Below are 13,006 nucleotides of genomic sequence, written 5' to 3'. Positions count from 1 at the left end.
TTCAGTTCTCATTTGTACATGCATATGTGCAAAAATGTTGTTAAGTGATATTTTTAGGAAATTAGCATTCTGATTATAGCATACCAGGTCCTTTATCTAACCGGGTATCCTAAACATTCATTATATGACTAAAATGTTCGGAACACTCAAAGAAATAGATTTAAATGTAAATCCAGCACATGATAAATTATAGCTTTATAAGAAAAGTAAAACCACCATAACGGAGGGTGAAAATATTGTCCCCACAGCTAAATGGTACCTTTTCCACCAGAGAGCATCAGCTTGCTGGTTATAGCCGAGTAAAAATTCCATAAAAATTACTAGCCTTGTATGTCGTAGGGGGACTAAGAATGTAAGAAAATTGCAGGTAGAGTTATTACTCTGTTAACTTATTTTGATGGCATTATTCCAGAAAATTAAGAGTTGTAGAAAATCTTTTGGTTGTTTATATGTTTACGTGTCTTAGTAGAGCAAGGGTAAAGATAAAGATAGAATGGAAAAAAATCATTCCACCATTTTCTAGAACCCAATACTATGTAAGTCAACTAGTTTCTTCCTCCTCCCTCTCTTCCTTCTCCTCTTCCTCCTCCTCTTCTTCCTCCTCCTCCTGTTCTTTTTTCTTCTCTTCTTTCTCCTCCTTTCTCTTCCTCCTACTCTTCCTCCTTTTCTTCCTTCTTGTACAAAAATGGAAGCTCTGTTTCATTTCCTGTAAGCATTCTCGATATGCTGCCAACCTTTACACAAGTGTTCAGAATCAGACAATCATTTTTCCTTCTGCTCCTTATCATCCCTCTCCTCCTCTTTCTCTGCCTCTTCCTTCTCCTACTAGCCCTCCTTCCCACCCCCGCCTCATAAGGACAAGGGCTTTATTCACTCACATCTACTGCTCAGCATGAACAAGTGAAAAATGAAGATGGCGTAGAGAAAACAGAAACAAGATTTCTAGGTGTACAGTGACAGACTTCTCTGTCAAAAGGGACAGTTTGTTGGAAACTGGGCAAAGAAGAGACACACGTAAGTTTTGTTAATGCCATCTGCAGCCCCACATGAACAACTTCGTAAGGAGAACACTGCCTTAGTTACGTGTCTTGCTGCCATGACCAAATATCTGACAAGCAGCTCAGAGACAAAGAATTTGTCTGGGTCCATGGTGTGAGGGAGTGGTTCATCATGGCTGAAGGAGCAGGAGATGCTTGCTCACATTGCATCCATAGTCAGGAAGCAAAAGCAGTGATGAATCCTTCTGCTCAACTAGCTGTCTCCTTTGTGTTCAGTCTGAGACCCCAGCCCATGTGGTCAGTCTTCCCTCCTCCTCAGTTAATTTTCTCTGAAAATACCTTCAGACCTCCCCCACCAAGGTGTGTCTTCTAGGTGATTCTAAATCAAGTTGACAATCAAGACTGACCACCATACACTCTGAGAAAGTCAGTACAGCTACTGGGCATTGACCGCAATATGGGTTAGAAAGGGAGAGAGCTGGCTAGCACAACTATCATCTGTAGTTATGAAAAAGATGGTGTTTTACAAAATGTAATTATGTGATAAATCATTTGGAGGCATTTCTAATGAAAAACATTCACTGGGAAAGATTAACCAGAACTTGTGTGTCCACTGTCTGAAACCGAGTTTGTACCTCTCGGTGCCATCGTCCTAAGCCTTCATAAATCCGAAGAAAGCTTCTGTTTATCGATTTTATTTGCAGAACACACTCAGGGTATAAAGTAATTTGATTTTTTTAACAGGGTTTAGGGTCTGCCCCAACAGGGTTATAACTTACCAAGCATAAAAGCCAACACATAAAAACAAACATACAATTTAAAGAGAAAAGGACTTGTGCCAGTGGAATCAGCGAACCAGGCGGGTGGTGAGATTACCCCCAGGCCTATCCACATACTCATCTATCTGTCTGGGCATCTGGGGTGAGGGTAGTGAGATTATTCCTAGGCACACCCCCATGCCCATCTAACTGCTGGGCTGAAATCTCCCGGTGGGTGATATTCTGGATGCTTTTCATGCATGGTGTTGCTCAACTGTTTTGAAAGAAAAAAAAAATCCCACAGAGAAAAGCATAGTGGTTATTTAACAAACACAAGGGGTGGGTAGAGTAAGAACCTTCTTTCCTGTTGATCAGAGTTCGGAATAATTCTGTGGATGGTTTTAACCACTTTTTTTTCACCCTCTGTGACATCTTCCCGTTTCTCATCAAAGTCAGCCGCTCAGACTGGTCAATGCCATTAGCGTTATCCTTGATCCAGCTCGGCGTGTGTGTGCAAGCTCTGCAGCTCGCAGGCTGTAAACTGGAGGATAAATGGTGGCTCGTGTTTTTATACTTCTTTTGCACAGAATCTTCTTTTTTAACTCTAAGCAATTGTGGATAATTAAATTTTTATAGAAGAAATTTTTTTCTTTAGCAGTCCCATTAGGGCTCTGCTGTACTCGTCCATTGCCTCATAAAGGAAAAAGGAAGAAAAAAAAAACCCTGCTACATCTGTGCCTTTACCATTTTGTGCAGATTCTCTCAGCTCCACCATTTATGGGATGCATTCATGACCTGGAAAGCCTGTATTGGTGCCATAAACGCCAAGGCTGGTAAAAGCAAGCAAGCAGCAGAATGCCTTACTTGCCGGTAACAATGTGAAGAGAGGTGGATTAAGGGCTGACTGCTGGGTCACAGCTGAGGACAGATAGTGAATGGCCTTCGTGAGTCTTTCTGGTGACCACTGCATAACCATTGCAGCTATAGACCCTGAGTACGCAACAGTTTGGACTTAGCTGGACAGTGCAAGAGCCACAGCCTCAGTGGAACAGGAGTGCTGCAAGCCACTGGAAATCCCAGTGCTACACCAGACGGCACACAATCAGAATGCTTTGAAGAGGGCTCTTAAAGGCAGGGCATCAAAGAACACTATCAAGCTTCTCAAACAGAGACTCTGGCTATAAATGAAAGGGCAGTCCCAATCTGTGGGAACAGGCCAGTGGCCACCTCTTTGGTGACATTCACACTAATGAGGAAAATATCACCACCCAGAAGAGCACCTTTGAAACCGGGTACAAGGATGCCTCCGGGTAGCATACCCACAGCAAAGATGTGACTCCTCATCAAGAAGGGCCTCCACCTGCCCTCTTCCACTCAGATGTTTCTGTACAGAGCTCAAAAGACCAATTCCCATAGCTCGCCAGCAGCCTCTGTGTTCACACCCCCTTCCCATCTTTTGTTCAGCTCTGTGGAGCAGGTGAAGCCCTGAAGACATGTGCGATACTGTTGTGTGAGAACGAACAGCTACAGAGACCACCATGTACCAAGCACAGGGCCATGTCTCCCTTCATCCTCAGAGAGAAGCTGGGAGCACAGAGGAGAACTAGAGAGGAGAGATCTCTAATGTTCCTGATTGTATATACATGAAGCGATAGAACTTTGAGAAGACAATTAATGTGCCCAAAGCTTGTGGCAGCCAAATCATGGGAAACGTCAGCCTCCTTAGCTACTTGCCTCCTAGCTCCATAAACACCTGAAAATTATTCAGTATAAAACAATTTTGTAAAAAAAAAAAATCCTTTCACATTTTAAATATGTTCTCATTTGCAGATGAAGCCATTTGGTGAATTCTTTTGAAGGTAGTTTAAAAATGTGATTAAACCATCACCTTCTTCCATAGGCATCATAATCCCGGAACATGCTGTTAAAACAGGACTCTAATATACAGCAGAGAACCACGCTACTGTATAAGTGAAGGAGTAAGGCTATACAAGCACTTACTAACACAAGCCAGGCGGAAGGAAGAGAGGCAATAGAGCAGGCTGGCCCTGGAGCTGAAGAATTTCTCTGAGGCAGTATGGCTCATAGGGCCATCTGCTCAATATTACCTTGGCTTCATACCAAACGTACTCTCCATGGATCCCAGCCAAAGAATCTCAATTATAACAAGCTGCCTAATGATTTTATACACAGGAATATGGGTACTTTTGATCTAGGCTGGGGTAAGTACTTTAGCTTATGCTGGAGATTAGGACAAGAAAACACCACAGAGCACAGTGACATAGACAGCAAGGGAGGAAAGCTTCTGCCTTTGTACTTTTCAATAGGGGTGGGCATGCCCTGAACCCTTGGACCAATGCTCTGCTTACACAGGAAACTGGGGCACTCCTGTGATGCGAAGCAAAGCTATGTCTTCCACACTCTTTTTAGAAGTGCAAGGATCAAGGGTCACACTGTTTGGAAGGCCAGGTATTCAGCAATGCTTGTGTCTGCCATCTCTTCCTTTAAGCCTCCTTTGCAGATTGAATTCTAGTAGGAGAAATAAAATAAATGGTTATTACTTTAATATGCAGTTTATTATCTATAAAAACGGCAAGGTTGAATGAGATATTAGTCATAACCAATCCTTTTATAATACCTCTTGAATATACTGTCTTACTTTGCTTTCGTTAAAATATACAATGTAATTGTTAACTGATTACATACGTAAGACCACCAGCCCTGCCCAAAATCATTCAGGTAATAGTCAACATGACCATTTACCCATTCCTTCAGCAAACGTGTTAGCATTGCCTACTTAAGCTAGACAGTATTCCAGGTGCTGGCATGAAGATGATGAGTCGGAAGTCCTGATTTACACTGTAGCCAGAGCCAAGAAGATGTTAACCAACTTCACCTGACCAAAACCCCACTGTATCACAAAACCCCTGTGCTATTATCAAACCCCCCCCGGCCCCCAGAGCCTCTGTCTTCTTAGTTCTCTAGCTCCTGTGATTCTGGACAACACAGGGCTCTGGAAAGCTTGGCTAGAGCAATGGACTGCAAGCAGGAAGCACTCTTACAAAAGAAGTAGACAGATAAGAAAATAAATAAATTGCCTGACCACCATGTCTGCTTCCAAATTGCCTAGGCCTGTCACTGCTTCCTGCTGGCCTTGCCCGGGTAACACTCTCTCCTATTCTTACTCCAGCAGCAGTATTGGAGTGTTCTTCTGTGGACCCAAAGCCGTGTCAAAGACTCTTCAAAAGATGTGTCGTTTGTACTCATCTGCGGATCCGAGGGGTGTTCACTTCTATTACAACAAGGAAAACTTCTAGATATGGGAGGTACATTCAAGGCACTGTGAAAGAGGCTAAAATCAAGTAGGTCAAGGGGAAGAAAAAATGTTTTCCACAAAGGGCCAAATAGGCAGCACTTCAGACTTTATAACGAGGGTAATCATAGCCTCATCCACTCCACAACGTGGTTCCAAGACACTTAAGGAGCCACAAATGAGAACACATCAGAATGGGCTAGCTGAGTCCTGTTGTCATAACAAATTTACTTATGGCCACTGAAAGTGACTCTCATATAAACTTTTATGTCGTAGAATTTGTATTTTTTGACAATTTAAAAATGTAAAAGCCAGGGTTGGGCACTAAACTAAAATGTAGAAATCATGAGAATATATAACTTAGGCCATGAGCCATCATGGGGCCAGTGAGAGGCAGGCAATGTTAATCAAAGCATGCTTAGAACACTGATATTTTTCCACCTTGTACGACATAAAAACTAAACTCCATGTTTACCTTCCCTCTCTTCTTCCTTCCTTCTCCTTTTCCTTCTTCTTTCCTTCCTTCTGCCTTCCTTCCTTTGTTCCTTCCTCCCTCCCTCCCTTCCTTCCTTCCTTCATTCAGTCACTCATTCCTTCCTTCCTTCATTCAGTCATTCATTCCTGATTCCCTTTCCCCTCTCTTTTAACAAATAGTCATAGCTCAATTCAACTTCTGCTCCTCAAAACATCTGGAAATGTTTTGGAAATTTCCTTAGATTTAGTCTTTGCATGCCCTATTGCTGGTTGCAAAGAATCCTTCACACCTTATATTTCTCTCCACCAGCACTAATGTTTTATAATCATTTCATGAAATATATCAAGTGATTTGAAAATTATTTAGCCGCAGATAGCAACAAGTGGGTTATTTAGTAATAACAAAACTTCATTAGTGGTATATCAAATCTTTTATTTAGGCTTGATAATCATATCAAATTATTAGTTTCAGAGGACTTTTCTGATATTGCTATGCCTGTTAATATCAGTGTCCAGCTGAAAATGCTTAATGGACAGCCATTGGGAATTAACTATACATCATATTTTTGTAGTTTTTAGATGGTACATCATATACAATAGAACAAAAGCATTTGTCGAAATTAAGATAAATTGTGCTTCACAAATGCTTCTTATCACTGTGGATTATCATAAAAGAAATAAATTGATCTTGACAGATTTTGATTTTATAAATCAAGAAGCTACTTAAGCTTTTCCCTGTGTTTCTAAAATACAAATTTATTGTTTACTTTCTATTATCATTAGATTATTTTTTAATTTCAGGAATGAATTTTACTCTTATAGTCTGCAGGGGATAGTTGGGTGTATTCAATAATATCTCACACATGATTTCTACTGCCTCTGCTTGGGAATTTCTCAATGAATGAAAGTATTAGGTAAATGATAGATAGATAGGTAGGTAGGTAGATAGATAGATAGATAGATAGATAGATAGATAGATAGAATAATTCAAACTCCAATTGGAAGACATCCAGGCATACTACACAATTATTTTCCCATTTAAACTTAATTCAGTCATCCTTGCTAGCAGTTTCTACAGCCAAATTTAATCTTTAGCCAGAAAATTAAATACAGTAACTTTTTTCTTTCAATCATACTCAGTTACTACTTTTTTTCTTTGACTATTTGAAAATAAAATGTATTGTTTGATCATGCAATTTTGTCTAATAAAATAAAAATTTTCTGGTAGAATATCAAAAATGCAATTTCTTTTTATCTCTGAAGATACTGTTGAACATTTTGAAATAGATACTTTGAGATTCTCACCTATCCAAATGAGAAAAAATATAAAAATCTGAGTTCCATAATGCTGAAATAACCAAATTAAAATGGAAATAATTTATTCAAAAGAGAAACATCCCACAAAAATTATTCAAGGTAATTTAATACATCAATAAACATAAACAGGAAGACATTTGAAAATGGGTACAAGTGATATTAACTGAATTTGAATGTTAAACATTCTGAAGATAATCAATCTGTTCTGAATTAATTTCTCTGCTAAATGAAACTCCAATTAAATTAAAATTTTCTTGATTTTAGGAAGAAGAAAAAAACTAATGAAGGGAAGAAAGAGATGGAAACCAGAAAGGAAAAGGAAAGAGAGAAGGGATGAGATAGAGGAAGGAGATGGAGGAGAGGGAAGGGGGAAGGAGAGGCAAGGGAAGAGAAGGAGGAGGAGAGGGGAGGGTAACAGAAGGAAAAAGAACAGAGGACAGAAGAAAGGGGGAAAGTTCCTATGTACGGAAGAAACCATCTTGAAAGGGGATCCTCTAAAGCAACCAAAGAAGCCTGTATTAGATGCTAATGAACAAATGTGTAACTGTGGCCACAGACTTCTCATCAACTTCCCCAGAGACTCCACGCTAAGAAAATTCTGTCCTAAAAATACTAAGGTACCATAGCTATCAGTGGAGTGCTTTCAGCCCCTTTAAATTAACTTTCCAAAATGAAGGCAAAATACAGACTTTCCAAGCAGAGCCAAATGGGACACATCCTTTGTCTCTGGAGTAACTGCCAAAAGATATCCTTACTCAGGGAGGGAGGAAGTCCAGATGACCAAGACACAGTGAGCAAGAACGAGCCAAGAACAAACTAAAAAAATGTTTTGTCGGAATCTCTAAATAGCAACTGCAAAGGACAATAAAAGATTAGTTGTGAGTAAATGTTCAGGATAGGGCAGGAATAGGGATGTGTGGAGGCTCACCACAGTGTTTTTTGAGACAATGTCGCCCTGAGCCTGAAACTGGAAATTTGGCTTGGATGGCTGCCCATAGAGCTTTGGGGATCCCACTCCCTCCCTCCCTCCCTAGAACTCAGTACAATCACACACCTCAGCCTTTTCATAGGGGTGCCAGGGGAAACCAACTCATAGCAAGCATTTTACTGATTGAACTGTCTCCCCAGCTCGTGAAAGAATAGTTTTAGAAGGTAAAAGTAAAATACGACAATTCAGCGTGCAAAGTAGGAGGACCCTGAAATCCAGCATCCTGTGTTCTATAATTGTTTGGCAAGACAGACGAGCCACTGTGTAAAGTTCTTTGTTAAATTCTATAAGTAAATAGATGAAGTAATTTGTTTATGGCCCATTGTGCACACCATTCCTTTTAGCAATGGTGACTCTATTCATGAGTTCTGGTTGAACCTAAGCTGATGACTACAGGATGATCAAGAAGTGTGACGATTTCAAGTGAGTTGTGGTTTTTTGTTTTAATCTGAGGCTACCTCTATCCTGTTTCCACTCGGCTGATCGTCTTGGACGCTACCATTCTATTATTATAATTACTATTATTATTTTCATCATCATTCCAGATTTATTCCCCCCACCCAAGTCCACCCTCCGACTGTTCCACACCCCATACCTCCTCCCCAACCTGTCTCTACGAGTATGTCCCCACCCCCCACCCCCACCCTGACCTCTAAACTCCCTGGGGCCTCCAGTATCTTGAGGGTTAGGTGCATCATCTCTGAGTGAGCACAGACCCAGCAGTCCTCTGCTGTATGTATGTTGGGGGCCTCATATAAGCTGGTGCATGCTGCCTTTTTGATGGTTCAGTGTCTGAGAGATCTCAGAGTTCCAGATTAATGAGACTACTGGTCCTCCTACAGAGGTCGCCCTCCTCCTAAGTTTCTTCCAGCCTTTCCCTAATTCAACCACAGAGGTTAGCACCTTCTATCCATTAGCTGGGTGCAAATATCTGCATCTGACTCTTTCAGCTGCTTGTTGGGTCTTCTGGAGCGCAGTCATGATAGGTCCCTTTTTGTGAGCACTGTATGGCCATGGTAATAGTGTCAGGCCTTGGGACCTCCCCTTGGGCTGGATCCCACTTTGGGCCTGTCGCTGGACCTTTTTTTCCTCCTCCACTCCATTTCTGTCTCTGTAGTTCTTTCAGACAGGAACAATTATGAGTCAGAGTTTTGACTGTGGGATGGCAACCACCTCCCTCATTTGATGCCCTGTCTTCCTGCTAAGGTGGGCTCCATAATTTCCCTCTCTCTACTGTTTGACATTTCATCTAAGGTCCTTCCCTTTGAGTCCTCAGAGTCTCTCGCCTCCTAGGTCTCTGGTACATTCTGGAGGGTCCTCCCAACCTCCTACCTCTTGAGGTTACCTATTTCCATTCTTTCTGCTTGCCCTCAGGGCTTCAGTCCTTTTCCCTCACCCAGTACCAGATCAGGTTCCCCTCTCCCCCCCCCCTCCCCTATTCACTTTCCTTCCAGGTTCTTCCCTCCCTCCCCACTTGTGATTGCTCTCTTCTCCCTCCCAAGTGGGACTGAGGAGTCCTCACTTGTGCCCTTCAGCCTGTATTCTCTCCCCTTCAGGTCTCTGTAGACATCACTCTGGCATTTTCTGACATCTATATCACTGTGGTAAAGTACAGAGCAAACTCCCTTCTCTCTATTTTATAAGTTACTTTTTCTTATTTTTTTATTTTTGTCTGCATGGCTAAATAGTTCTTCTTTTATCTTTGAGACTCAGAACATTTTGACAAACATTTCACATAATCTTTTGCTATACTAAACCTTGGGGGATTTCTTCTACTTCAAGGAAGTTTTCTCATATTAGATGTCTGAATACATTTGTATGTCCTTTGTTTCCTCCTTTTAGAGGCATCAATTATTTTAATAATGGATCCTTTCCATCCTAATTATTCTAATGGTTATAATCTCTTTATATTTTTTATTTACATCGCTTTCTCTACATTTTTGTTGGCCCAAATTATTCCTGTTGGAATCCAAACTAATTCCTATTTTTAAAAAAGAACAAGTAAATACATGATATACTATCTAATATTACCTGGGTAGTATTCAAAGGTTTTTTTTTTTTTTAGTGAAAACTATAAACCTTAGGATTCAAGTTAATCAAGTTAATTCAAGTTAAGTAGAATAAACAAAAATTATAAATAATCTCCTCCCCTTTGTTCAGGACACATTTTGCCACAAAACTAAAACAAACAGACAAACACAACCTCAGTTTTCCTCATTTCTTACATTTGGGCATTTCAGACTTGGAGTTATAATTGATGCTTCAGTAATGTCTACTCTGTCTGTACAATTTGCAAGTCAGTTGTGTCACGATGTTGCTTTCAGCCTTGGGCTTCAACATCAAATTCATGCTCGTTCTGATGTGTTCATTTGTTTCTTTCTAAATGTTTTCTCTCTCTTATTCAGGTGACACTCTCATTATGTTCTGCAAAGCTTGAATGGTGACAGATTACTTTGGTCACAGTTTCTACCTGGTCATGTTACAGATGCTTAATTGATTCTTCCATATTGTAAATAAACTGTGGGTTATTTTCCTGAACTTATCACATCGAAAATTATGTAAAATAACTCATCTATCTACCTCTCCATCTCTCTCCCTACCGATTCATTTGTCATCTCTGTATCTCCATCAAATCTACCCATCTATCATCGGTTTCTCCATCTTTCTATCCATCTATCATATAATCTATCTCTATCATCTATCAATTTATCAAATCTATTATTGATCATCTCTATCTCTGTGATGGTTTATATATGATTGGCTCAGGGAGTGGCACTCTTAGGAGGTGTGGCCTTGTTGGCGTAGGTGTGTCACTGTGGGCATGGGCTTACCTCACCCTAGCTGCCTAGAAGTGAGTATTCTTCTAGCAGCCTTCAGATGAAGATGTAGAACTCTCAACAATTCCTGCACCATGCCTGCCTGGATGCTGCCGTGCTCCTGCCTTGATGATAATGGACTGAACCTCTAAACCTGTAAGCCAGCCCCAATTAAATGTTGTCCTTTATAAGACTTGCATTGGTCATGGTGTCTGTTCACAGCAGAAAACCCTAAGCCAATCTCCTTTTTTCTTCCCCTCCTTTTCTGTCTTTTTTACTAAGACTTAGACTGTACCAGATTTCCTAGCCCGATTCTACCCTCTGGAGTCAACGGTGAGTTTTCTACCTTTGTGCAGGTGGAGGGAGCAGTGATAGTGCATCTCCATATGGGGGGCTCTCAGAGCTTCTCTTCCCCAACAAAGTAAGTCACCTCTCTTCATTCTTCCCTCTCACATCCACATCTGCACAGCAGAGGACGGAGAGTTTACTTCCCAGAAGTAAAAATGCCAACACAATTCCTCACTGGGAGTTTTAGACTCACCAATAAAGTAAGAAAGAAACAAAGGAGTAGATGCTAAGCCACACTTCCACTCCCATTCTGCTCCTGGGGCCTTATCCTCTTTCCTTCATTTGGGGGTGTGTGTGAGTGTGTGTGTGTGTGTGTGTGTGTGTGTGTGTGTGTGTGTTTTCATGGATTCATACACATGTGTCTGAGCATGTAGGGGCCAGGGCTTGACTGGAAGTGTCTTCCTTCATGGCTTTCCACCTTTCTTTGAGACAGGGCTTCTCACTGACACTGGAGTTTACCAATTCCATCACACTGGCTGGTCCACCAGATCCAGGGAATCCTCCTAGATCCATCTTCCCAGTGCTGGACTAACAAGCTTGCACCACCGCTACAGATTTTTTATATTAGGTTTGGAGATTCAGACTCAGGTTCTCATGCCGATACCTCAAGCACTTTACCGGCTAAAACATCTCTCTAGGCCTTCGCCCTTCTTATAGTGGTAATTTTTCTTAACACTGTGACCAAATACCTGACAGAATCTCCACAAAGGTTCAAGATTTACACTGGTTCATGGTTCCACCAGTTCTCCATCCATCACAGTGGGGAAGGCTTAGTGGTAAAACTAGCTTCTGCAGGACAGTGGGAGCTATTGGCAGCAAGTCTTTCCATGGAGCAGAATAGAAGCAGAAAGAGCATGATGAAATCAGAAGCTGATATAATCTCCAATGTCCCTCCCTTTGGAGCTATATCCACTAGCTAGTCCTTACATTCTAAATACCTCACCACCCACAAAATAGCACCCGAGGCTGGGGAGCAAGTACTCAAAACATTTCCCTGTGGGTAATACTTCAGATCCCAACCATAATGCATCTCTCGAGTTTTTAAGCCACATTAGATCACATTTGTCATTTATCCTTCTTCTTTATTGGCCAATGTGCGCAACACTCAGAGGGTGAATGCCCACAGCATTCTCTTTATTGTATACTAACTCGGTTGTTATCTCTACAACTGTGGCTACTTTCAAGGCCCACAGTGGCCTCTGTCCAAGACATAAAATGCAACTCCATTTTTATCAGCTGCTGAGACCAGTGACCATTTTACTTTGAAAAACAGTTCTATTGGCTTCTGTGACATAAGCCACCCTTTGCTTCCATCTCAGATGCCTCTGCCCAATTTCAAAGGGTCGCTGTCTTCAAACTTGGACCTTCTCTCCTCCTCCATCTATTCTCTTGTCTTACATACTATCAGGAAACCTTATGACCTCAAACACCATCTGTTTTTTTGATGAGAACCCAAACTAAAACGACAGTGTAGACATCTCCCTTGAATCTCCATGACATCCCAACTGCCTGCTTCTGCACTGACAAGAAGAATGATCTCATGTTCATATACAAAAATGCAAACTCTTTTCTTTAAACTTACAGTTCTACTCTCCCTCTAATTTTTATTGTTTCAGTTACAGCCACCGTCACCTGCTAGTCACCATCAGCTATAAACAGGAAGGACTTCCAAGTCCTCTTTGTCTCCCCTGGATCCCTGAATACTGACTCTGAGCTTTGTCCAAAGTCATTATCTCGGCGTGTTACTTGTTTCTTATTTCTGATAACCATTGCAGAAAGGCATAGGTGAGGCATGCATGGCCTGCAATGTGTATAATCGCTCTTTTTTGTTGTTGTTTTTTTGTTTTGTTTTGTTTTGTTTTTTCCGAGACAGGGTTTCTCTGTGTAGCCCTGGCTGTCCTGGAACTCACTCTGTAGACCAGGCTGGCCTCGAACTCAGAAATCCACCTGCCTCTGCCTCCCAAGTGCTGGGATTAAAGGCGTGCGCCACCACC

At 41.4% G+C, this 13,006-nt stretch overlaps 1 protein-coding gene across 1 annotated transcript in view; it reads left to right on the top strand.

The window, feature by feature from the left end:
- The window catches only part of Nox3 (NADPH oxidase 3), a 56,715-nt gene extending 51,617 nt beyond the window's left edge, over nt 1–5,098 (top strand). The window contains exon 13 of the mRNA XM_028764384.1: nt 4,947–5,098. Coding sequence (XP_028620217.1) covers nt 4,947–5,073 — 127 coding nt within the window. The 3' untranslated portion in view covers nt 5,074–5,098. The remainder of the gene's footprint in view (nt 1–4,946) is intronic.
- Nucleotides 5,099–13,006: the final 7,908 nt, after the last annotated feature.

The sequence above is a fragment of the Grammomys surdaster genome, unplaced genomic scaffold, assembly GCF_004785775.1.
Source record: "Grammomys surdaster isolate TR1022 unplaced genomic scaffold, NIH_TR_1.0 143, whole genome shotgun sequence".
In the NCBI taxonomy this organism is placed as follows: Eukaryota; Metazoa; Chordata; class Mammalia; order Rodentia; family Muridae; genus Grammomys; species Grammomys surdaster.
The sequence above is the reverse complement of the archived record's forward strand: the minus strand, read 5'-3'. Positions and strand labels throughout refer to the sequence as shown.